At 41.6% G+C, this 27,653-nt stretch overlaps 1 protein-coding gene across 4 annotated transcripts in view; it reads left to right on the top strand.

The window, feature by feature from the left end:
- Window positions 1-27,653, top strand: part of CUX1 (cut like homeobox 1) — a 2,307,153-nt gene that overhangs the window by 1,753,999 nt on the left and 525,501 nt on the right. For 3 of the 4 annotated variants that reach the window (XM_069614986.1, XM_069614987.1, XM_069614988.1), the window contains one exon: window positions 272-27,156. The exons of the other annotated variant lie outside the window; for it this stretch is intronic. In XM_069614986.1, the coding sequence (XP_069471087.1) occupies window positions 272-974 (703 nt within the window). In that variant the 3' untranslated portion in view covers window positions 975-27,156. Of the gene's footprint in view, window positions 1-271; window positions 27,157-27,653 lie in introns of those variants that run through there. 4 annotated transcript variants of the gene reach the window in all.

Genomic DNA, 27,653 nt, shown 5'->3' with positions numbered 1-27,653 from the left:
TTTCCATAGCTAGAAATGTTTTGGAACATTTTGATTGGTTGTGCTCATCTTAAAAATGTTTAAAAAAAAAAAAAAAGAAAATGAAGAGGTGGTCAGGGACTTGGGCTAACTTGAATGGTCCTGTATTTCAAAATATGTCATCAGATTTTTCTAGGCTTGCTAAGAACATGAAGTTAATACTGATAAGTTGCAATAGCATTTAAAGTATCTGTTATATTTTGCAAAGTTTAAAATACCATAATTGCTGACCACATCTTTTTATATTTTATAGGTCACGCATCCGCAGGGAGTTGTTTATCGAAGAAATTCAAGCAGGTCAGACTGGGTCAAGTGACTCTCCTTCGACCAGAAGCATCCGGGCAGCCCCCAGCTCTGAGGGAGACAGTTGTGATGGGATAGACATGGAAAACACCTCTGAAGGAAAGTCAAGAAGTCTGGATACAGATGAGTGCATGGGTGAAAAAACACATTTGCACGGGGGACGAACTGATTCTGTTTTTGAAGGGGAACCATTTCAAGATGGCAGATCTTCAGACAAATCGGAGTCTTTACAACTGGGAATGGAGTGCATAGAAAGGGATGCAGACAACAGGCTCAAGTTACAATGTCGAAATTCACTTTCAGGGGCCCAGTCATTAGGAGATGTGCAGGACACAAAGCCTAGCTGTGCTAGAGGGGAAAATGCTTCTACCTCAACGTCGGTTCTCCTTGGGGAGAGCTTACATATGTGTACGTCTAAGGAAGACTCTGAGAACACGAACATATCAAGTGTGCCAAGTACCAGCTCCACATCTGCTCCTTGCTTACAAAAATGCAGTTCTCTTCAGAGTTTTTTCAGTTTTTCTGAAGCAACAAGTTTAAAAAATACAACAGACAACACTTTGAGGAAAAAGAAAGCTGCCAATTTGAACAACATAATTCATCGCTTAGAAAAGGTTGCTAGTCGAGAAGAGCCCAACGAATGGGAGTTTTGAGATTAAGCCCACCCAACTCTTAGGGGCTGGGGAACTTAAACTGGACATTTACTTGTGTTGCGCACTTATCGCCCTGCAGGCCACAGGGCAAAATGCCATAGGCCATGGTGCATATAGAAAACAGAAGGAGCGTTTATAAGCCCGTTTTATGTTTGTGTTTTCAAAGAAGAAAACTGAAATGTGTAGTCAAGCATTTTTGTACCCAGAAGTGTTTTACTTATTGTCCTAAGTGATTTCCACGAATTCTGGAATAACTCTTACAGCTTTGCCTTTTGCCCTCTTCTGCAGTGTGGGCTTAAAAATATGAAAGTAATCAAATGAAACCCACATATTAAAAGGGGGCTTTTTATCTGCCATGTAATGGCAGCAGAGCGATGATTCACTGTTGTCTTCAACCAGGACAAGAGGGAAGAATATTTCAGGAAAAAAGAAAGTTTTGTAGCTGTTAAGTTGCCACGAAGAGATTGCACAGTCAACTGACTCTAAACACACTTGTTTGGATTCCTAACTATTTTCAAGAAAAACGTCTTGTCTAAAACTTTGAATTTAAAAAGAAAAAAATGCACATTTACTCCACAGATTTTGTAACAGATAGAAATCACATCAGGAAAATATCTTAACGTATGTTAGCGAATAGCGTTTTCTTGCAAATGGAATAGAATATTGAGGAGCATTTGTTTCATAGCTTTAACCGATTCTGATCTTTTTCAGACCAGAGTTTGTTTAATACACTCCATTTTAGGCCAAATCGGGACAACACAAGAAAGATCTGAAATAGTGAATTTTTGTAATCTGCTTTTTAACCTCTAACCACAGAGCACGCTGATCAGACCTCATATCTAGGATGTGTAGGATACTAGTTGGAACAATAGCGAGTACTTGTTCAATGTTTGGGTTATACCTGTACCATGATTTGTCTTCAAACATTAATTTACTTCTTTTTCAAAAGAATTGATTTCTAAGGCACACTACCAAAGCTTGCCACAGTAGAGCGGTTATACTCCCTAATTTTGTTACCAACCTTGTTCTCACTACAAGCTTGGAGTTTTCTATTTTTTAGTTGCCCAAAATGTATTTTCTCTTTTGACAAGATGTGGCAATCGTATGTTTATCCAAGTTGTATATAGTCCAATTGTAAAACCAAAACGTCTGTGCTACATATTTCCTTATTCAACTTAGCCAATTTTATTGCACCATTGTAATTGACCAAGTACAGATCAAATTCCAACTTGTATCTGTGACTATTCCTGCTGTATGTATGTATGTATGTGTGTGTGTGCGCGCGATCAAGAGTAAGGAAAACAGTATGAGTGTGTATGCAGTTTTATACTTATGATGTACATGTGCACACAGTGCATTACTGCCACCTTCTTTCAATAAGCTGTTCTTCTGTTATGGCTTCTGCAAATTTGCTGATTTGTACACCTTCATTGCCATATCTTTAGAAGTTGCAAAGATCATTGCAGTATGTGTGTATGTATATGTGCACCTATATATATATATATACACACCCAAACATATATGTGTATATATAAGTATATTTTTTCTGCTTATTTATAGGTTCTGTATTTTATTTTCTGATAGTTAGGAAGGGATGGAATGGGACAAATATTTGATAGGGGGATAGACTGCTGGCAGTATTGAGTATAATTTTCAAGATGTAGTGGTCATTCATACTGTATATTATTGGTTAAAGATTTGTTTGACCATATTGTATATCAGTGAGCATTTGTCTTAGGTCAGCATCTTTTGATGACATTTTTCATGGTGTTATTTTTTAATAAGTTAAAATATTATGACTGTTTAGGGGTGGGAAAGGCAATGTGGAATTCACTTGTTTAAGGTATGCCCCTTGTTTTATACCTTGCTGTGCTTGAAATAAGTAAACCTTTGGACTGTTTACTGTATTTCTACAAGCTTGTTCAGAAAATGTTTCCATTACTAAGCTCCAAAAATGCGAACACAGCACTGCTAGTTTTCGATGCACAATTGTGACACTAAAATATTTCCTCAGATTATTGTAGAAAGGCTCTAGGAGGCTAAAAGACAGGAGTTGTTTCATATATCTTGGTTATAGTCCTCATTGCATACCTTTTCCTTAAGTAGTGAACTTGAGGACTCTGGGCAATTCCTTATTTCGTTGTTTGATTGTGTTCTTGGTTTTTCTTGTCATATAGTGACATCATGAAAAACTAGTATCTGGTGCATCTTTACCAGAACTGACATAGTAATAGTATGCACCATGAAAATAGTAAGCTACTGCATTCCAAATTACTAATTTATTTTGCTGTAACTAATGTTAGAAATCACAATTACACTCTCCAACTGGGATTTGAGTTGCCTGATTATGATATAATCTAAATGTCAGAGTACAAAACTTGGACACTAGCTAAATGAGCAAAGTTCTCTCTTCACTGATCTGTTGTGTACGGTTTGCCGTCACAGGTCCAAATTCCAGCAGGGCAGACTCAGCTCATTTTCTTTTTGGGATTGATCAATTGATTATTAATACATTTTGTAATATTTGCATCTATAATTACATTCGGAAGCAGGAATCTGGCATTAAGTGCTTAATAACAATGCAATATTCTATTTTTTAATAATCTCTGTTAAAACGAATACCAAACATTTGAGCAGCTTCAAACATGCAATTGTCTCTAGTGTATGATCATTTAACATACCTGGCAGAGGAACTGTTGATAGTTTTCGGATATGACACTGCTTGATTTTTCAAAAGTTAGGTTTCTGTTTGAGAGAACAAAATGCATCCGTTAGATTTTATTCTGCAAAACACAACACCTAGAAGGAACTAACCAAAAAATTCTTGAACGATTTTGGGTATGCTTAGTTTCTTAAAAAACAGTGAATAATGAGCTTTCGTTTTTTCAACCTATTTCTTTGATCCCTCGTTTATTTCCCATCACCTCTATCAATCTGCAGCCTCCAATTGGTTCTGTGTGGATTTTCCATCAGAGCCCGGTCCAAATAAATGTTTTTGTTGGCTATTTTTTTTATATGATTATTATAAAGATGTGAGGCTATAGATTATTTTAGATTACTGATTTCCATCTTGCTTTCTTTTGAGTTTTTGTGTCTTGTTGATCATGCCAAACAGCATGGTGCTATTTTTCAAAGTAAAATAATACATGGACACTTTATACATATGCTATCTGAGACATTTCAGATATGTTCATGTATCTTAACTGCAATGTAGTTGATATAGACACCAATTTTGCTAGAATAGTGATAACGACCATTTCAAAACTGATGGGTGCTTTTTCCTAAAATAAGTTTGTGTTGCAGTCGCCTATCATTCTTGATTTTACAGTAAGCTATTTTCACCACCTCCTCTCTCTTTGCTGTCTTTTATTGAACTCCCTGTATTTGGTTTTAAACATTGGCAGACACATTGTAAAGGAACTTACTGACTTGCGTAGCTGCACTCACCAGAACGTTTCTTAATCTAAGAAATTAGATACATGCTCAAATATCTAGCTTTATCCAGACTGTCACGCTTAATCGTTGTTAGACCAGATGCCCGAACGGGTAATTGAAATTCAGTGCAATATTTCTGAATGTAATTGTAGATGTTTAAGTTTGGTTTAACCATTTTTCTCCATTTACAAGTAATCTATGTGCGCCTTTCCGTTTACCTAGAAACTTTATCTATTTCAAATGCTGTTCTTCCCTAGAAATAGCAAGAAATAACAATTGATTTGAGTTAGCGCTATTTCTTAATACCATGTTTCTATCAGCAGAGAAGTTAGATCTGGATAAGAAGCATGTTTCAAAGGAAGAGTGAATAGCTTTTCGGATTATGAAAACTTTAATACAATCGGGTATAACAGTATTTTTAAAAGATTTTTTTGCATCTGTCTTTTTCCTGCAGCTATTTCATGCGTGGATACCACGTTGGTCAATTTATAACAATCTTCATTTTATGTATCGTCGTTTAAAAAAATCACTGCAACCATTAATTCCTTTTTGGTTTCATGTTACAATACCATTGTATGCTGAAATGCTCTTCGTGTTAAAGGGGATTGTTTTATTCTATTTTTGTCAAGGCTATTTTAATAACTTTATTGAAATTGCAGTTCTCATCTGTCAGATAGCATGCTTGATGAAGGCATTCCTTGGATTGCCAAAATAGCACACATCCCTTTGAAAATAAGCTTCAAGGGAACACTACAGCGTGTTTGCCCTTGTAACTGTTAAACATCCATTCCATTTTCTTTATCGTCTCAAGGATGTTAATTTTGTCTGTTACTTTGTAGATTACATGTAATTGTACATGTATGCCTTTAATATTTGGTTTCAACTCTCACTTTCCATTTGACACTGCTTCTCTTGCCTAGTCTAATGACTACAGTATATGGTAATAGATGGCGTGAATGGGGTAAGAGGTACTTTTGATGGCAATACTTGGGTCACTTTTCTTTTTGGGCCGCTAACCCGATAAATTACTACCTGTTCTGTTTGGTTACTGGTAATTAATGATAAAAAAATAACTTTTATTTTGTTCTTAGTAGTTCTAAATGATGTTGTATTTGTATAATGGGATTCTCCTCTTCGTTGTGCGCCTGGTACCCCATTGTCTGAAGCGACACCTAGCATTTCCATAAAGCTGTTTATTCATTGCAAGTTAATGCTTAATGCCCAGCAGATTTTCTCTGTGCCATTCATTACTCAGTGTTATTCAGGTTTACTTTCTACTTTTCTAGCCTTAATCTTAAAACAGAATCTTAGTAGCAAGAATTTGGACTGCAGATATTTGAGGTGTCCTCAATTTAAAAATAATATGGAGCATCACATAATTATTTATTGTATGGCTGTGCTTTTTTTAAGAGGGGTAAACATTTCATTTTGCAAGCTGCTATCGAGCAATTACAAATTCACTGGACATCTCAATTCCACAGATACATCACACCATGTCTTACTCGCCAAGAGGCATTTATCCCTTCCATAGAGTGCACGTTTTGAGCCCCACTTTTACTGTTTGGTGTGCAATCTTCATATTGGTGTTTAAAATGATGTGGGTGGTTGTGCGGCCTTTGCTTCACTTTGCATGATGCACATTATTGAGCAGTTTGGTACTTTAATCTTTGTTAATCGTATTGGATGTTTTAACCCATCCATGAGTTTGGTTCTAATTCGAATGTCAGGTAATCGTGTCCCTTCATTTTTTCATGGAATCCTGTGGTTCATGTAACCCTACTAGAATTAAATGACTGTCAAGTCTGCGGAATATAGCTTCTTGTGTGGGTAACCAAACTCTTGTACCCCTTCAGGTACATGTAGCAATTGTGTAGTTTTGCTTAGACATGTCCTGTAATTAGTTCATACTGACGATTGCGTGGCTTGGTAGTACATACGTGTCTGTCATTAATTGGTGTTCCCCAGGGGGAGATTTTCTGGTGTAATTGCACATTTTAAAAGATGCCCTGAAACAGTTGAAACTCTGTAGCAAGTTTCCAGTCATACAAAGCTAAAGGTATATAGCAATAAAATATTATGCACGGAAAGCTCCAGAATGGACAATAGAGGTTGTTGAATGGGTGTTTACATTCGAGGCACCTAAATTATCGTCACTGAATAGACGCAATGTATATTAACACTGGCCTAGTCTGCACAATTTTATCTTCTTTCCTTTGACACAATTTATAATTTGTTTTTCTACACAACTTTTGCTTTATTGAAATGCTGTTATTCCTTTCTTTACATGAAATTAAGCCACTGTTCTTGAGTTGTCAACTGTTTTAAGCTACACTGAGTGTGAACTGTTGCTGCCTCGTTTCTCCAGTCATTAGTTTAGTGCCTACGTTCATGGATCAACAGCACCCCCTTTAGAGGCACAGGTTAGTACTGCAGTATTCACATGTGTCTCAAAGAAGCCAGAGAAGCAAGACATGGCATTGGGTCCTTGATTTTGTATAGAAGCAGGGAGCTTGCTGTGGCTGCTTACAGGAGTCGTCCAAGACGCCATAACCTGGGGCACCAGTCTTCTTCAGGGGACGTTTCCCACCTTAGGAGAAATAGTGAGGATAGCAGACCTCTCATTGAGGACCCCTTGTTTAATGGGCATGTCTGCCAGAAGTATTCTAGCCAAAGAAGACACAGGAGTTGCACTGACATTTAGGTTAGCACCTCAGACAAAATCAGTGTGGTCATCCATGCACTTTGGGCCTTCACTTACCAAGACACACCACTTGTTGTATGGCCTACAGAACTCTTACATGTCATTACGCTCAGCATAATACCTGTACTTTACACAGGCGCTGGCTGCTGACCCCTTCCCCTCCACCACTCCAAAGCAAGTTCAGGCAGAGACCGGATTAGCTAAATGTAGGCCATTTTTAACAGTGCCTGCTCCGTGACCCTTTTTTTAGGACAATTATCCTAGAGGGAGCTGTGCGAGTCATTTCTTTTTGCATTAAAACACTTTGGAGGCTACTGTTGTTCTCCAGATTTAGTTAATTTTTAAGGGTTCTTTATTTTTTATTTGGGGTGGGTGTCCACTCCATGCCCTGCCTTCCCCTTCACTACTATTCCCTACCCCCTTTCTAGCCCTTAACCGACAACTGCATGTATTTTTCAAAGAAATTACTTCAAAGTAGATTACTTCGAAGTAATTACTGTCGTGGAAACGGCCACCTTTTTAAGCAGCCGACATTTTTCAAGTTGCAAGAAGAATGGAGCTCTTCGCAATAAGGCCTCAATGCAGACTGCACATGTACGCCTAGTTAGCAATGTGTAGATAGTACGGAGTGGCTAACACAGGAAATTGATAGTTGCCTTCACATGCATTGACATTCCTTCCCCACTGTGCCTCATATCCTTGGGCTTCATTTCGAGGTACCGAAGGCACAGATCACTGTGGGATTACACTTGCCACCATGTCTCATGTTAGAGCTACCACTCTGTTTTGTTGCTGCTCTGCTTTTGCTCCTTGACTTTAGTTGGTATGCAGACACCCAGCTCTTGTCCTCTATTGTGTTCCCCAATAAAAATGTTTTCTTTTTCAACTACTCCGAATGAACATTGCCCAGTTTCCATTTGCCTTCTTGCACAGCTTTTCATATTTTATTCAAAGCTGGAACTGTGTTGAAGAAGCATGAGCCCTGTTTTAGATCTTTAAGACATGGAACGGAAACACGTCACATTTTTGCCCCAAATATTTGTAAACCTAGTATCTGAGCTTATCAGCAACGTGTTTGTCTTCGAAGCAAAACCTCACAGAGCAACACAGGTTAGAATCCCAGCCCTGTGCTTAGAGACTGGTCTACAGTATTGAAAGCGTTATAAAAGATTAACCAGATTTGTGCTACCTCCTTCAAGCTTGCCCAATTTCATAACCCTACAAATATAGGCTGCTCACACAATGTATATTCTATATCTAGTGTATGTCAGTCACAAACAAGTCTTTGCTCTGTCTTTTGTCTATTTTACACATATCTCAAGAGTCTTCAGAACTGCATGAAACAGGCTACTGTCCTCTTCAAAAGTGTTTTTCGAGATCAAAGACCTTATCTGGATTATTGGGTATTAAGGTTTCTCTTAAAGACAGGCTTTTAAGAAAACTCTGACCACACTATAACGGATCTGTATCCAGGGCCTGAAACAGTGGTAAATTCTATTTTTAAGATTGACTTGTATATGCCCCTATTTGAATCTTCCTCATTCAGGGGCTTGCAATCTAAAAGACAGACTAGATTCACTCCCAAAAAAAGTCTGAAAGAGTCCACCTTTCACAGTGCTTTAGCTGCTGTTCATTGTTCATAGCGCCTGCATTTTGTTAATTCACCAGAAGGTGATGCTCTTGTGTTTCGTCCACTCAATTGTTCGGATGGTGTACTCCCAGAGAAAATAACTAGTATTTCTTGGTGACTGATAGATTCAGTTTGGGCATAACTGATTATTCAGTGACAAATAAACACTCGAGGCCTGCAAGTTACGCCTAATCAATTGACTGCTCTGGACATTTTGTTTGCTTCTTTAAGATTTAGCTTAGGTTCTGAATTCATCACAGTTTGGTCTGCCCCAAATACTCTTCTTCCAACGGGGTGATGAGGAGGGTTTATGCTTATGCCGTGTCTGTGTCTTGGTATCACTGGTTCCATATGTGGTAATCAAGCAAAGTATTACAAATAGATTGGTGTCAAAAGAATAAGATAACTGCATGTCTCACATTTATTGTGCTATAAATTGCTATCTTACTTGCGGCAGGTTCATCAGATATGACCTTAACCGTGGGAATACTCACCTTACCAAACTGCATTGATGATGTGGGTTCTGGTACACAAACAAGGAAAGTTGACTCCCCTCCAGAAAATGCTGCATCTTGAGGCAATTCTGGTATTATAATGTACCTAATTTACAAGTGATATAACCGTGTGTTCATCAAAAGGGGATGTTATTTTTGGTGTAATTACAAATATGCCCTGAAACAGTTCAAACTCTATTGAAGGTTTCCAGTCATACACAGCTAAAGGTATATAGCACGAAAAGCCACAGAATGTACAACGGGCCCTGCATCTTCCTGCTCTCACTATGCTTTAATACCAGGTTTGTTGGCTTTTACACATCTTGTCATGTTTGCATGTGCAAATTTAAGGCTTTTTTCTTTGAGGATATTTCTGCTTCTGAAGTAATTCAGTCACACATTTTAGTTTCCACAAGGAAGACTAAAAAAGTGTCTTGGTTCGCCCCCAAGATCTGGAAAGCTTAGGAATCTTTGGGTGAAGAACACAGCCTCGTCAGAATCTTTAGACTGACTTCTCATTAACGTTATGCTTCAGCTCCTAATAACTGATGGATGTTGTAGTTAAGTGATGCTTGAACTTCTCGTGTTGACTACATTGAATTTTATGGGTGTTTCAGCTCATGTCTCTAAAACCAGCTGTTAAGCGTGGTGCCTGTATCATAGGTTTGCTTGCCCAAAGAGCCAAATACTTTGAAGTTGATTCTGAACCACTGGCCAATTAATAGCTCAAGCAGCACATTTGCCCCTTTTATTGTTGGTTTTGTCAGACACATTTAATGACTATTAGACCTGACTGAGAAGTCTGCACCTTTTGGTTAGTTAGACATGAAAGGCAAACATGTTATAAGCGCATGCCTGGGAGGAGAAGATTGAAATTGTTCTTATCTCATGTGAAGATGATGACTGAGAATGTATTTTTAAAAAATTAACAGCAACAGATTCCTTCTGAAAGCCACTGCTCTAAACTGTTACCGACACCATACGTGGCAATGTCGACTTGTACATTGCACCATGTCCGCTGTTAATGCAAATTCCAGTTCACTTATTAAAAATGAGTGCAGGAAGACTTTTAAAATAAGTTCCGGATGTTGCTACAAGTCAAAATAGGAAGTAACTGATCAAATATTTCTGTTGCTTGTGTAATCTGCTTAGATCACATGCTATGCATAGGCCGACATCTAGTGGAAGCTGCAGAGTATTACAGTTGTTGTTTTTGAAACTCGAAAAGGGACATCGACAGGGTGTGCCAGTAATACTATCCCTAGTGTGACGTCCGCTGTACCCATGATCCCTCACGCGTCGAGGTCCCTCATATTGTTTTTTTCCGGCATCGTGAGCGGTCGCAAATAAGCGGAGTCCATTTTCGGCTTACGCCATTGACTTATAAAGTGTTTAATAGTTTATCTTTATGTCCTTTATCAACGCCGTGCCTCGACGCAGCGAAGACTTCAAGAAAGGACAGGACTGACCGTCGGTCAGAGATCGCAACTGAACCACCCGGCCGAGTGGGGGGTGGTCATAACATGCATTTTCCCACCCCTTCCCTGGGTCACCCGACTGCCTATCCCCAATATGGAATGTTCTCCATTTAAATTCTGCCCGTCCTGCAATAAAAAGTACACATGGGTCGACAAGCACAGGGTGTGTAAACTTTGCTTGAATCAGGACCACGACGTGGCTCATTGTCGGGCCTGTAAACGGCTCCGACCCAAGACCCTCAAATATAGAAGGACCAAACGTTGGGCCCATCACGCCATGCAGGCCGAGGCCGCCATAGACGTCGAAGGAGCTTCCAGTGTGCGTTCCCCAATGCATGCCCCCGACCCTAGCAGACAGGCCAGCGTTCCTGTTGTGAGGATAACACCCGGCGGCAAAGGCACCACACTCCCCCACACCAAGCACATACCCGTGGCGATGTGTCGCATGCTGAGAGCCAACGTTTAAGGGCAAATCTTCGGATTTGCGGTCCTCTGAGCACCCCGAGCGGCTGCCTCATGACAAGCCTGTTAAGTTAAGACGCCGGACATAAAACTCCCTCTCCCGGCCTTCCGACGTCGAAGGACGCCTTGCAAGCCGTTCCCGAAATCGAAACTTGACACACGCCCAGGGAGTCGGGACTGTCCGGTCCAGTGGCAAAACATGTCCCCAAGGCCCCTACTACGGTCTCTATCTCTAAAAAGTCAGCTTCTAAGAGCACAGATCATAGGGAGAAACATAAATCCAGGGATTCCTCTCAGAAAGACAGGAACACAGACGGGCAAGATAAAAGGGACAAACCTAGGGAAGAGCCAGAACCTGATAGGATTCCTACACAGGACATCCCCGTATCATAGAGGTGGAGGGGCCTGATCCTATCATAGAGGAGGAGGAGGAGTTATACAGTAGCCTCCCTACCCCTCTACCCCTGCCTCTATCTACCTGAGGATTATCCTCAGTTCAGCAGACTGGTCTGCCCACAATATAGATAGGATTATGAAACGTATGACCTTTCTTGCAAATATTTTCGAAGAACACCCCCAGGTTCTTCAAAGCCTAGCAAACACTCCTCCCACTACCCAGGCGTCAAGCTCTAACATTTCACCTGTGGCCTCTCAGTCCAGTTTGTCTACACGCCCATCAGGAAAGAGATCTCGCCTCCCAGTGGAACTGTATGAAGAACCAGTCCACAAGGCACCATGCTTCTCTGCTGGCCGTTACAACCTAGATGTAGGAGCTGATGAGTACCCAGACGAAAATACCTATTATGATGATGATGTCGGGGTTGACGACGTCAGTGAAGGGGACGATCAAGGTGACACCAAGTCAGTAGTCTTTGCCATGGACTCTCCAGTCCCGCAGGACCCTCTTACCCGATTCCCCAGTAGACAACCAGCCCTTGTTAAACAACATACTTCTCAGGGCTGCTGAATATTTTGGTATCGAGACACAGGAAATCCAGCAACAGGAGGATTTCGCTGAAAACATCTTGGGGGACAAAAAAATGGCAACTCAATGTATCCCCTTAGTCAAGTCGGTACAGAGAAGGATTCAACCTTCTCTAGAAATGCCTAATCAGACTAGGGCGGTAAACCCTAGAATCGAAAAGCTTTTCCACCCAACACCTTCTGGCCCTTTGTATATAAGGGGCCAACTTAAACCAGACACTCTAGTATTTACCACCACCCGGAAGAGAGTGGGTACCCCCTTGGCCTCCTCCGAAGCTCCTCCGGACAAGGAGAGTAAAAAACTATATACAATGGTAAGAAAAATAACATCTTCGGCGGCTTATCGGGCACGAATAGCTAATAACTCCACCTTGCTAGCAAGCTATGACTGTACTGAGTGGGATGAAGTTATGGCCCTTGCAGAATCCGTGCCGGAACCACTCAAATCTAAGATCTCCCTTGTGGCTGCTGACGGCAGAGCAACAGCAAGCGTCCTACTCAGAACAATTTCGATGCAGCAGATAACGCTGAACGTGTTATTGCTGAGGCCACCATCCTCAGACACCATGCCTGGATTAGGCAGTCCAGATTCAAATTAGAGACACAGGCTACCCTTCTCAACATGCCTATTGAGCCTAATGTTTTATTTGGAAAGGCAGTTGAGGACGCGCTGAAGTCCGTCAAGGACGAATACGAAACACTCAAGTCCCTTGGCCAACTAACAAACAAACAAGCCAAAGAGGAGGCAATCATTTTCAGCGGTTTCGTGGACAAAACGCATACAGGTGCCGGCTATAGTCAAAGCCAGGGTTCCTCATGGAACAACAACCAACGGGCATCCCAGGGTTATCCCAGGGGACAGCACCGAGGTCGCGGAAAGGGCAGAGGTTCCCCCACCATAGGTGGAGGAACACCCTCCAAGCAATGACGCCCCTCCCATGCCTCCCCAGTTAGGGGACGAATTTCACACTTCACCCACGCATGGGAGGGGATAACATCAGACAAGTGGGTGTTATCGACGGTAGCGGGAGGTTACTACATAGAACTCCAGGGAATCCCATCAAACCTCCCAACCGCGCCAGAAAAGACCGTCAAGAGAGGAACAACTCAAATTGGTGGAAGCTCTACTCCTCAAGGACGCCATCGAAATCGTGCCGTACAACGAGGTAAACAAGGGTATTTATTCAACGTACTTACTTGTTCCAAAGAAAGATCTGACCATGCGGCCTGTATTAGCCCTGTGCCCTTCAAACAAATTTGTCAAGCCACAAAAATTCTGCATGACAACGCTACAAGAAGGGGAATTACTTGGCAACATTGGACATGGAAAATGCGTATTTTCATATTTCAATGTTCCCAGCGCACAGATGATTTTTGCGATTCAAAGTAGCAGACTAGCACTACCAGTTCAAAGTGCTGCCCTTCGGGATAGCCTCGGCTCCAAGGGTGTTCACCAAGGGTACTGGCAGTGGTGGCGGCGCACCTTCGCAGGGAGGCAATTCCAGTGTATCCCTACCTGGACGACTGGCTGATCACAGGAGAATCCTACCATCTTTGCAAGATAAACACGCAAAGAACCATAGACCTTCTCTTCCAATTGGGCTTCTCAATAAACAAGAAAAGTCAAGTCTCGTACCAAATACATCAAAACAGTTCCTAGGAGCTGTGTTAAACACAGAAAGGCTTAGCCTTCCCATCCATGGAAAGAATACAAAACATGCTTCGGCAAATACCCCAGTATGAAACCGGTCTCCAGATAAGCGTACACAAAGCTGTGTGTCTGCTAGGCATGATGGCATTGTGCATTTACCTGGTCCCCCACGCGCGCCTGCGCATGCGACCAATGCAGGAATGGTTGGCGAAACAATGGTCTCGGGCAAGTGGTCAGTGAGACGATCTAGTGGTGGTTTCGCCTACACTGGTTCAAAACCTACGCTGGTGGTCAAGGGAAAATCTGCTCAAGGGGAAACCCTTCCATGAACCGGAAGTGATAGCGGTCACTTTCCGGGTGGGGGGGCCCACTACCTTCACCACACAGCACACGGCCTGTGGTCACAAGTTACTTCACAGAACCACATCAACCTACTCGAGTTGTTGTTGATCTTCAAAGCACTGCAAACTTTCAAGAACCACCTAACAAACCAGTCGGTACAAGTCCTGACAGACAGCACCACCGCAATGTTCTATGTCAACAAACGGGGAGTTACACGCGCTCCAAATCTGTCCAAAGTGGCTCAGAGAATAGGGAGGTGGGCACTTAAACAAGGTATGTCCCTGTCCTCTCAACATGTTCCAGGGGTACTGAACACTCTAAAGCACTCTCTCAGCAGAGATCCTCTGCCAGAAGAACACGAGTGGCAACTACACACAGACGTGGTAGACCACATCATCTCTCTATGGGGCTACCCCTCTCTAGGCTTGTTTGCTACAAGAGAAAACAAGCAATGCCCAGACTTCGCGTCCAGGTTCCCCCAACCAGACTCCAAGGGGCATCCCCTATGGATGAGCTGGTCAGGGAAATGTGCTTAAGCTTTTCCCCCAACTCCATTAATCAGCAGAATAGTGAACAAGATACACAGGGATCAGATGACTCATATCCTAGTTGCTCCTATATGGGCGAGACAACCGTGGTATCCACATCTGCGCAAGCTGGTGATGTGCGATCCCATCAAGCTCCCGTACCAGGTCAACCTGTTGACTCAACACGGAGGGACAACGATACACCCACAACCTCACTCTTTGAACTTGGCAGCATGGCTCCTGAAGTCATAGAGTTTGGACACCTCAATCTTCCGCAGCGGTGTATGGATATCCTAAAGGAAGCATGGAAACCAAACACCAGACACTGTTATTTCCTCAGGTTGAAGAGATTCGTCATTTGGTGCCAATCTAAACAAATCAACCCACTAAAATGTACTCAAATCACACATTCTAACATACATACTCCACTTGTTGGATTCAAGATTGGTCTTTACTTCTTTAAAAGTCCACCTAGCAGCTTTATCAGCCTACACCACCTCTCAAAGTAAAGTCTCATGGTGGAAAGTGCCAGTCATTAAAGCATTCACGGAGGGACTAAATAGACTACACCCTCCAATCTCCAATCCTCCGACAGGCTGGGATCTCAATGTAGTGCTAGGAAAACTCATGGGCCCAACCTTCGAGACTTTGCATCAAGCTACTTTTAAACACATTACCCATAAAACTGCCTTCTTAGTGGCTATTACTTCCATAAGAAGAGTCAGCGAACTCAAAGCTTTGTCAGTGCAGGACCCTCTCTTTATCATCCATAAAGACAAATTGGTTTTACGGACTCACCCTAGGTTCTCCCCTAAATTAATTTCAGAGTTCCACGTAAACCAATCAATTGAGCTTCCGGCCTTGTTTCAGAAGCCAACTAGCTCAGCTGAGGTCAAACTCCACACACTAGATGTGAGAGGAGAGCGGTTCACTACTAAGTAGATAAAACCAAACCGCTTAGGAAGACTGATCAACTGTTTGTCTCCATGGCTGCAGGCCGACAAGGAGAGCGCGTTTCCATAAGAGCCATCTCCAGGTGGATAGTCAAATGTATACAATTAGGCTATTCATCATCAAAGACACTGCCTTCTATACGAAGAGCCCACTCCACACGGGGCACTGGGGCTACTTTGGCCTTTATTGCAAACGTCCCCTTAGACAGCATTTGCAAAGCAGCTACATGGAGCTCAGTTCACACCTTCACTCAGCACTACTGCATTAACACACATTCCAAGACAGATACACAGGTGGGACAAGCGGTTCTAAAACATCTATGTGCCGCTAATCCTTCTCACAACCCACCACCTTCTCATAACATTGCTCGCTAATCTATGCATAGCATGCGATCTAAGCAGATTACACAAGCAACAGAAGGAATACATTACTCATCGTAATCGTATTTCTGGTGCTTGTATCTGTTTAGATTCACATGCGCCCACCCTTCCTCCCCTGAAAGAAGATGCATAGATGTTATGAGCTTCTACATATATCTGCTTGGATACAACTGTACTCACATGATACTCATGCTACTTCATGTCAGAAGTATAACAATCTGAGGGACCTCAATGCGTGAGGGATCATGGGTACAGCGAATTTTGAAAACTGTAATGCTCCGCAGCTTCCACTAGATGTCGCGCTATGCATAGCATGTGAATCTAAGCAGATAGAAGCACCAGAAATACGATTACAGTGATTAATGTATTCCTTATGTCACATTGTTCTAGTTTACAATGCTATTCCCATTGAAATGCAACCATTTAATGGATTCCTTTCTTCAAAGGTTTTTATCTTAGACAACAATCCTTGCATCTGGGAGGATATTTCTGACACTTTTTCAGCCATGGGGGGTGCACTGTGGCTCCTTGTTCACTCTGTTCAGTGTTTGGCACCCATAACCGGGAAGGATAGCTCGGGGGAAACTCTGGTCTTGTAAACAAGACTACACTGAGCAGCACGGGTTCGGTACCACGTCCCGATAAAGCACTTGGAGGCTGGAGTTCGGCATGAAGCGTAATATAAGAAACCGATTTAATTGCTTTTAAAAAGTCCAGATGTGATGTCCCGAGTGGTAAACAGAACTGGCTGCACCTCAGAAACGCAATTCCTTTTTCTGTGCTCTCAGTTGCTGCTTCAGAAACCCCACTGCTTTAGTCTCTGCAAACCCTTCTCCCTAGAGCCTCAGCCTTTAAGTAAGGATGATGTTAAGCTGTTGTCAGATCCAGAATGGTGGTGCATTCGGTGTCTGGGACATTAATTCGAGCTCCTGGCAGTCCATGCTGTCAGAGCCTGAGTGGGCCATGCCACTTAGGAGTTCCCTTCTCAAGGCCAGCAAGACCATCTACTAGGTCATTGACCCCTTTGGGACATTCAACTTCCCGGATTTGGTAGAAATCCCAGGACCAGGTGGATGACTGAGAAAGGTAGTTGTAAGAGGTTCCACTCAAGGGGCTCATATACATGGTCTATGCACCATTGTTCCTCGTCTAGGAGAAAGTTGCCACTCCTGAGGTTGGGTTTATGCAAAATTATTAGCTCCTCCAATAAACGGAAGGAAGTTTATTCTATTCCTGGAGAATTATCTACTTCTTATGGATGGCTTCCTCCCACAGATTCCTCATTGTAGCTATATTCACCAGCATCAGCTGATCCTTGGAAATCTTTCAGCCATGAAGGGACACATTTTGGCTTTGCTCCAGGTGCCTTCCACACCCCCAACTCCATGGCTCCCGGAGGTGATGCTGTTGTGATATACATGGAGCACGTTGTGCTACATGATCTGGGCTCTTTTTTTCCCCACAGGCTCAACACACTGTTTAAAAAGCCATCTCTTCACAGAGAAAATTTTTGTTGCATCTTACCCGATCTCCCGAAGGCTTTGGGCTTCAAGTCTGGAACGGAGTGTGGGCGCAAAATGTCCATGTCAGGCCCCCTTGGGAGCTAACTACAATGATGACTGGAGTCCCTGTCAAGACATTCATCCGAAGGGTCTTCGAGAGTGAGCTTTTGAAGTGGTTCACGCAACTTTATAAGGGGAGCTCTCGACCTCCATGTATATGACCAAACGGAGCCTCAAAGAAGGTATCACTAGAACCGGAATGTATTTTGGAGTACTGTGACTTTGCAGGTAAGGAGGTGCCAGATGTCTGTTGGCCCGATAACCACCTCTGTGCAACAGAGCTTTTTGGTTCCTGCAAATGTGCCTAGTCGCACATTTTCTTTCACAGGTTTGCAGTGTTATCATACCATCTTTTATGAGGACCGTAGATAGGATTCTAATTAAAAAAAATATTTCTTCCTATTCTACACTACTATAAGATTAAATAGATGAGTGTAACTAAGGGCCAATTGACCATTCTTTTAAGAAATCCTAAAGATGGTTTCCATACAACTCCAAATCTTTGTATAAACCCATTCTCTTTTCTGTATGAGACAATCTAAATTTCATTCAGCCCATGGTCCCTAAATCCGCTTTGAATGATGTTAAAGACAACATTCTGACTTTTTACTGGTCCTGCTTGACCTTGCAGCGGCTTTTGATATCCTCAACCTGATACAATCCTCCACTAGCTTTACTCGTTAGTGAGGATGTCACCTGAAGCAGTCCCAGGTTAAAGTATTTCACATCTGATAAATTATATTTAGTGACTTTGACTAATTTGTCCACCCAATTCGTCCCTATTATATTCGGTTTCCGTGGCAGTCTTCCTGTGCTGCCTTCTTTTTAACATACGTTTTATTCCAATCTCTTCGTGTTGGTTTCCATTGTTAAGCTGACGTTTCTCAATTTTTACTTCATGCTTCATGACCATTCTGGTCTTCACGACTTTCATTTTGAGTACATTCTCGCCATCGTTAAGGACTCTAACACCAGTTGGCATAGTCTTAATTGCAGCAAAAACATTTGAGAATTCATGTTACCAGAAAAAGAACACCAAAGCCAGCCCCTTCCCTATCTTTTATGTCTGGTAATCAACTTTTACCCCTGGCATACTTGGAGGTGGTATTTGGTGCCTCACTTTCTCCGACTAGTCGGTGAATGCTGTTATCAGCAGTTAGATTTATTGTAGTACTCATCAATTTCGCTCAAATCTCACATATGACCATCTAGGCATTATTGCTAGAGCCATTATTGGATCTAAATTAGATTGTGCCAATCCAGTGCATATTCAGTCTCTGAAATACATACTACAACACTTACAAACTGTTCAAAACTGTGTGCCAAGAATTGCTCGTACTCATCTTAGGAGGTCCTTTTTAATTTACGTCAGCCTTCAGTTAAAGTTCAATTCAAAGCTAATCTAGCCACCCTAGACTTCACGTGTCTTCCTAATATGGCTCCTTAGTTCCTGGCTTGTGTATTAGACCTTTGAATACCTAAACAATTACAATGTTCTTCCAGTCTTACACTGACCACTCCCTTCAGATGATAAATTAAGGCAGCTTATAAACTTTACTGTCCAAAGCTCTGCTATTTGGAACTTGTATGCAGAATCTCTCTGTGCTTGCCCCGCACTCTTACAGTTCATGAAATATTTAAATACTTTAGTTTTTCAGATTTCTTTTTTTCTGTAGTCCTCATTGCAGTATGGACCATAATCACTTTGTGCTTTCGCGTTCAAGCACGCTATAAAAGCACTGACTAATGTAAGGTGGGCTTCCATGCACATCTTAGCAAAACAGAACTGCCTGAACTCTGGTCACGGACAGATGCAGGGTTTGAGCTGGCTGTTCTTTGAGGTGGCCTAATATAGGTGATTTGTCTCACTCTTCCCCTCTTCCAGGTTGTGCGCTGCTTTGGGAGTGTATCTAAGATGAAGAATCTTGTGGCAAAAAGCAATTAATTCAACTTACCATTGGTAATGTTCAGTCTGATGGATTCTTTTCCTATTCATTCCTCATAGCCTTCCCTGTGCCTTATTTTTAGAGCTTGTTCACATTTAGTTCTGCATTTCCTCAGCTGCTGAGGGCTGGGGAATAGTCACAGCTGTGTAAATGGGGTGTTACATGCATTTCCTCAGCTGCTGAGCTACAGACAGGGTTGAGGGGTGGGGGTACCTAACGGCCTGCTCCATATAGATCATGCATGGCATTTATGGAATCTAGAAGGCCAAGGGGACCGGGCGTGGAGCCACATTGCCCCCCTTGATGGCTGCAAGATTTCCAAAGATTAGCTAACCCTATGGAATGTATGTAAAATGAGAAATCCCTGGTACATCTTTCAGGAAGGCCATTAACAAGGGTAATTCATGTCTTTTTCTCCTGCCCCAACTAATGAAGTTCCAAGTGCCAGGCTACTTTGTAACTCAAAGGTAGAAATACAGTCCTTCGTTCCTTCCCTACCCTCTGATGTTATCTCCCCGCCTGTGTCAATGGTGCTTACATGCACTGTTTTGGCCCTGTTTCTGTATGGGGTATTTGTCCTGGCACCCATTATTAAAATAGTCACTTTTAAATCCATCTTATTAGGATTGTCCATGAATATGCCATCAAACCACCTGTTTTGCCACACATTTATAGGAGTTCTCTTAAGAAGAGCCATTGTTTCCTTTTCAGGGCTAAGGTAACTGAAAGAGCTGTGACCATTCAGGTACCACAGTTTACAGAGACCTTGGACTATCTTGATGTATAGTAGTCAGTTTTACAGCGGCCTGCAAGCAGCACAAAGTTGGTCCTGCTTCAGTCATGAATGAACCTGTATATGGTGATATATCTGTGCTGCTGCTGTTTAGATGTGTTGGCAGAGTTTGATACTGCTGATCACATGATTATCACCTAAGCTGCAGGAGGCATGTATTGGAAGCACATTGCTGGCCTGCCCCACCGCCTTTCTGTCAGATTGCTAACAATCTGTAATGATTGGCTCTTTTCAATCCCATGTGGAGTGCCCAGAGCTCCTTCTTAAGCCCCCTCACTCCTCTTCAGTATTTATGTTCAACTACTGACAAGTCATGTGTAGCTTTGGTCTTCAATTTCATTTGTATGCGATCACTGAAATCCTCATCCACATGGTAGGAGATGCAGTCATCGGCCAACACCCTTTTCTGGTGCTAGACAGCAAATGAGGACTAAATGGATAACCGGTGGCTTAAGATGAATGACAAGAAAACCGATATCTTTATCATTTTTGGCTTAGAGGATGAATGGGATTGCTCAATCCCACCCCTGACAATAGGCAACTGTCTCCATCCGGTGCCTAGGGTAAGAAACCTGGGATTCAAAATGGATGCATATTTGTCATTGATTGCCCAAATTACCTGAGTCTCTAGCACATGTTCCCTTCAACTAGGTATCCTGTTGAAAGTTCTACTCCTTTTGGCAACTGCCAATCTACAGTAGTTATGGCTACCGTGTTATCCGTACTTGCTTATGTGGATGCTCTTTACTTGAGTATACCTGCGTATGTAAGGCACCTTTAAATCAGTCGGAATGCTGCTGCAAGACTTCCGACAGCAATGTGTCAAAGGGAACATGTCTCCCATAATCGGACAAATACATTAGCTGTCTAGTCATCAGACTACCCTCTGTGCATAATACTCAGTAGATCAGATCCTTTTATTGTCAGTGCCCCCTCCTAATTAGCACAAAATAATCATTCTAATAGCCATCTGCTATGTTCTAGTGCAGGCCTTATTCTTCAGGTTTCAGAATAGGAGAATGGGTGTAATTGCCTTTTTGGTTGATGTCCCTCACCACTGGAATAATCTCCCTCTTGGTGGGTTGGGGTGGGTGGAGGCTACATTGATTCCTTATGGGAATTCAGGACAAACATAGATGCCATAGCACTTATGGGGTGAAATAGTAAATATCAGAATGTGGGTGTTTTAGAACAGGAAGGCCTAGTAAAATCGTACGGTGCAGGCAATCAAATATCCTTGATGTAGACCCGTGTAGTGTAATGCTACAGATGCTGAAAGTATTGTGCTCCATGATTGCACTTGTTCGTAATCTGCTGCAGTTTATACTTTGGTGAGAATTACAAAGTCCTATCCAATTCTGGAAGGCAATCAAGATGTGGCTCTTCTCTGGCTGATTCTCCCCCTCAAGGCAGAGCCTCTGTTTCTAGAGATAAGTTTTTTTTTTTATTTCATTCATACACGCTATAGGCCAAAGCTATATGCTCTATAAATTGGAGAAATCACCACCTACTCTTTTCAAAGTTCCATTTCCCACTGTCCGCTGAAGTATATAAAGCATTCAGGCAAAACAATTTTGGAATGTGGGCCAATGCGCTGGCAGCTTCGGCCTCAGCGCCAGTGGAAGAACCTGGGCATGCTGAGCCTTCTAAGGCCATTTTAGAATGTTCTGCGCACACTTTCCAGTCTATCCCTTTGTATATTACTTGCAGCTTTGAAGAACTTAAAAATTCTGCACTCTGGAAATATTTCTTTAATATTTCCATACTCTACAGTAAAAATTGTTCAATTGGTGAAAACGTATTGGCTTAAAGTTGGGTTCCTGGAACGAGTAATGTATCCGTAAGCAGTATACAGACAGATTCACTTTATCTGAGTTGATCCATTTGTAGGTTCATTCTAAATCGTATGAAAGTACTTTGAAATGTTTAAATGGAGATCTATTTTACATATTGCCATAATGGAATGCAAATTCTGAGACGTTGTGCCTAGATATTTTGTGGTGAGCACTACAAGGGCTCAGAATTAGGTCAGTGGCAGTCAGTCTTTCTGAAACTACCTTGAAGTGGTTGTATGCAGAATAGTACGGTGACCGCTTGTTTGTTTAATGCTGCCAAGTCTGAAAATGGGAAGATTGCAATACCATGGCACCACATTAGAATTCCATCATGTTTCCCAACCGCTCCTTGGCTGTCTATCATATTTTCTCTGTTTAAAACCCCTTAAGTGCCAAGGACGATTATGCTCGTCCTTTTTGCATAGACTTGCATAGTAGCCTGTAGCAATACTTTGTTTTTCTTTTGGAGGCTCAATGAAGCTTTGTGCTTGCTTAGGAGCCTCTAAACATTTTGAAAAATTGTTGAGTGATGGTCCGTGATTTGCATAATATAATGCTCCTTTCCTATGCTTCTGGACAAAGTTTTTCAGAGGCTGTTGCGTGTTTAATAGCATATTTCTGCACAACTATAATTTTTAACTTTAATTCCTATTTTCATATATTGTTTCTTGGCTGCACAACGTAACAGATGAAAATGGTCATGTTCTTGAATGAGACCCTCATGTCTCGTATTTTACGCTATCCTTCTGACTAAAGCTCGTACACCTGTTAGTAACAATATCTCATCTGTTTCTATGTTTCCAGTGCTATATAAGTATTATTTTAATGGAGATGCACTTCATATATTCAAGGACATTTTTGTGAGATTTTGTAAAATACAAGATCCAACACTTTCTAGAGCAGACCTCCGAAAACTCCTTTTTGAGTTGGCCTCCAAATTGTGAAGTATGTTGCCCTAAAAAAGCTATCGCTGGTAAAAACCAGTTTTCATTGCTTATTAGGAGCTAATATTGACAGGCTGTGGTAACTGCCACAATGAAAAGATGAATAGAGAACGAGCAAAAGTATTACTAAATAGAATCCCATAAAATGGTGCAACTTCCACAAATATGTATTTAACTTTGAAATATTTTGGGATCTTCGCTGGGCTGACTATGAATCACTGGTGACATCTGAGAGGTCGAACTAACAGTAGATATGCTAAATCTTCGTAGCAGTAAAACTGCATATAAATATGAACCTATATAATATTTGCTCCTGTAGTAACCTCACACTGGTCCTAAAGTAGACATATTTTTCTTGCTATAATACGTTTCTCCCTTGGCAGTTGTTCAAACATTCTTATCTGATCGTTACTTTTGCATGTTGTATTTTGTTTAACTGAATGCTTTACTGTTGGATGTTGTATTTTGCAAACTCTCACAAAGAATGTTCTTAAATGTATGCAGACCATCCCCATAAAAATAATACTTACATAGCAGTTGGTCTGGTTCTGGCTGAAGAATACATATGTGAGTGTCATTACTGCCAGAACCAATCAATAACAATCACTGTTTGCCATGTGAAATCCACCATTTCTAATGAATGATGTCCCATCATCTTGGATATACTCGCCAGCACTACCAAATCCTTGAGCCACTTGGCGCAATTGACTGTATGGCTCCAGAAATAACACTTAGTGTTCTATATGGAGCAAGCCACGCCCCAGGATCTAATTTCTTTTTTTGTCTTCTGTGTTTTTATCGTGTTGTTTGTAATGCCATCATTCAAAGAATTATTTTTTGCTGCACATATTCCTGGTACCCCAAAGGCCTTTGGGCTGCAGACCTCAAAGGACATTTAGTGCTTGGAGGGCCGACTGCAAGCCGCATGATTGTGGTGAAAGAGTGATCTGTAAAACTCTTCATCGCCTTTCACAAGGCAAGCCTTCAATCCCCTTCAAGTGCCCCAGTATCACTTCCTCCAAATGTCTTTGGGAGCCAGGGAAGAAAGACAAATCAGTTGAGTGTCTGCATACTGAGGAACCACTGGAGTCACAGGCTTCTATCAAAGAGAAAGAGTGTAAGGAAAAGAAAGAAGAGGCAGAAGCTTTCAAAATGGTGCACCCTGACCCCCCCCTCTCTCCCAGAGCAAGTCTCACCATTCTTCCTGTTCCCCTTCAGAATAAAATCAGTGCCATTCCTGATGCAATGGTAATGATGATGATTCTTCAGAGGACTCGTCTCCTAAAATGGAAATCTGGTATAGTTACTCACATGCTGATCTACATCTGAGCAGTGGATTGCTTTTAAAATCCAATGTTAGCAATATTTGAAAAGGCTTCTGCACTAGCGGGTACTGACTCAGTGCTGTGGCAGATCCATGGCTCACCATGCCTTCCATGGCTTGCAGAGGCACTCCTAAGGGGATGAACCTTGTGCCTCTTCATTTTGCCCCTGTTCCGCTAAAGAGAAAAGACCGTCTGCACCATTTGGCTCTGCCTGTCAATGTCAACTTCATCCATTGAATTGGAAGCAATGGGACAGAGTATCGCTACGCCAATATTTGTATTCACACAGACCGACGCCAGTTTAGAGTGCTCTAGAACCCAATTTATGACAATGGGGCAGATTTTTGACGGGAGATCATATGCCTTATATCCTGCTGACAATGTCTGAGGAGAGTGACTTTGTGAAGATGTTATACTCCAAGAATTCTACAGGTGATGCTTTGACCCGGGATCTTTGTGATGCTACCAGCATTATTACGTCACCAGAGTTAGACTTCATGCAGGCAGCTAGTTATGCTGCGACTAAACTGGCAACCTACAGGACAATCATTACCAAGGTGGTGGAATCCTGGGGAGTAGGGAATCCTACTCTAGCCAAGTTGATAACTCAGTGCGATCTCTCGAATATTCTTGACCAGGTCACACTCAAGGAGACACTTTTACCATTTAACCTTGCTGTTGCAGATCCGGAGAGGGCCCTCTTGCCGAAGCCAAATTCTCCCTGCAGTGAACTATTGAAGGAGCCCAACATGCCCCAACCGACCTAATGTTTCTATTCACACATCCCACCTTGCAAGGTGGAAATGAAGTCGCTGGGCGTAGCATGCTCCATATACAGCACACATGGCTTAATTTCCAGAGCCAAAAGTGTAATTAGCACCATGGTAGGCTGTAGAAAGTTGCATTACACACTGTGTGGCTGAAATATTCCTGAAGGTTACCTCACACTGAGTATGTTTATTCTGCATTTATTCTGTTTCAAAGCGCCCTTACTCTATCTAAGATGAATCTGTGGAGGAAGAATCTATTAGAAATAACATTACTGAAAGTAAGTCACTTGTTCTTGGATTGGTTGAACCTATGATAAAATGGTTGGAGTCATAATTTTGGTCACAGTTAAAAAATGTTACACTAACCTTTTCTAACATCCTTTCAGTATAACGAAAATGGAGGAGACTTTTATGTTAAAAAGAGAATGGCCTGGGTGTGGGCTGATTGCTGCTATCCAATGGTGCATATAAAGTATGCCAGAAAGGAATTGCATAATGCAGTAATCATCTGTATATGGCATGTTTATGGAGAGTGGGGGAGGGGGATCTTGTTTTTTTTTTTTTTAAATAGCAAAATCCTATCTGTTGAAAAATAAATACATTTTTTAAGTGAGCAAAAATTAACAAAGCCTCCTAGAGCCCTTCACCAAAATACCTTTTTTTGCACAGACTCCGAACTGTTAGTGTTGTGATAGATATGTAAAACGGTTCCTTACATTTGTAGTTGCTCTTTATAAAAGATTGGTACAAACTAATCAGTTCGATTTTGATGATTTGAAAATAGGAAGGCTACTTTCTTATTTTCAGCATGCATCCATAGTCGGAAAGTCTTCATTCTTTGAGCAGACAAAGACTTGTAACTTGAAAAGAACTAGAATGTTGGAGAACACAACCCAGTTACAATAGAGGGAGCAGGTTGGAGGCGGATGTGACTAGCTTAAGCGCAATGCACAGAGCCTCCTCAGCAGGAATCCTGTGAAAAATGCACTGGGCTAATATACTGCCACGGTGGTGAGATGTTTATTATGCACACATTATCTTCTTTAGATTGGATGCAAACTCACAACGTCTTGCTGGGGGTTCTTGAGTCACATCACTGTTTCAGAAACATTATTGTATGTGCAAATGGATAATCGAAGTCCTTGCGTTAGAAAATTATATAAAGTCTGCAACACAATTCCATTGGTTTCATAATATTCCACATTTGTCTCTTATTTTAATGAAAATTGCATAGCATTTATCTATTTCGTCAAACTATTAGGAACAATAATGCAAAGGTATGTGGGCCGAAAATTCTCAAAAGTAGGCTAACTTCTATAGAAAGGCACTTGGTTTTCTTCATGACCCTATCATTTATTAGTCTTTCTATGTGTGCAATAACTACTTGCCATGAAAATGGGCAGAGCGTTTGGCTGCCCCGACTACTAATCACAGCACAAGGTGAACTCAAAGTGATGTACTTTTTTCTGAGAATTTTTTAATAAGCTCAGTTTGCCCCAGTGTACTGTGGTGTCTTACATTTTTAGCAGTATTTTATATATTTTTTGCTATAACGCATTAAGTCTTAGACATGTTAGAGCTTGTTTGTTATATTCACAATCACAGATTAAAAAATCCTCACAAAGACCGAGTTGACCAAAAAGTGTCATTTGTGTATAAGTAGCTTCAAGAAGCCCATTGTTGTGTTGCTGTGACTCATCTTATGTAACCTTTATTTTTCTTGTTTTTTGTTCAACATAAAGTAATATGTTTTATGGCTGGCAGTATTAGGAACATGGTCCTTCAGTCAGCACAATGGCTTTGTTTCTTCTGTCTTTGTTCGGTTAGCCATATGTTTGTTCTCAGCACTGTACATCGGTCCTTATATGATATGGAGAAGCAATATCACTGTATGAAACTCACACAATGTATTATTCACTAGCACCCTAGGTGTGATAATTGAAGTAAATATCTTTTATACAAACAATAAGTCGTGGAATATCATTCTTAACATACTTGCGTTTGAATTCTTACATCAAACATTGACAATTGACGTATGTATGTGCACAATATTGCTGCTAATAGCTTGTTGATTAGTTTCCGTTTGTAATACTTTGCATTTCCTTCCACAGATGCCTCATCTATTAAAATGTTCATTTCTAGAATGTATTTCTCACAGCACTGCTGGTTAAGAAAGATATTTTGCTGAAGGATCACTATGTGAATGCTTGGTTTCTGGCTCCACTCCCTATGTACTTGCCTGCTTCCAGCACCTCAGCTCTTCTACTTTCAGACAATCCTTGCTTAGCGTTAATTTGCTTTGCGTCAATTTCTTTTCATCCTGTCTTAAGTTCCTCATCATTGACCACAAACTTCAAGGCTTGGTTCCTGGTTATGTACTTGATTATTAATTCAAGTGATGCCACTTATGTCAATTTAAGTTTTCTGAAGCTGTCAAACCACGGCATGACAGGTTGGTGCTCTCGC

Source organism: Ambystoma mexicanum, chromosome 9, assembly GCF_040938575.1.
Source record: "Ambystoma mexicanum isolate Mex_15411 chromosome 9, UKY_AmexF1_1, whole genome shotgun sequence".
Classification (NCBI taxonomy): domain Eukaryota; kingdom Metazoa; phylum Chordata; class Amphibia; order Caudata; family Ambystomatidae; genus Ambystoma; species Ambystoma mexicanum.
The sequence above is the reverse complement of the archived record's forward strand: the minus strand, read 5'-3'. Positions and strand labels throughout refer to the sequence as shown.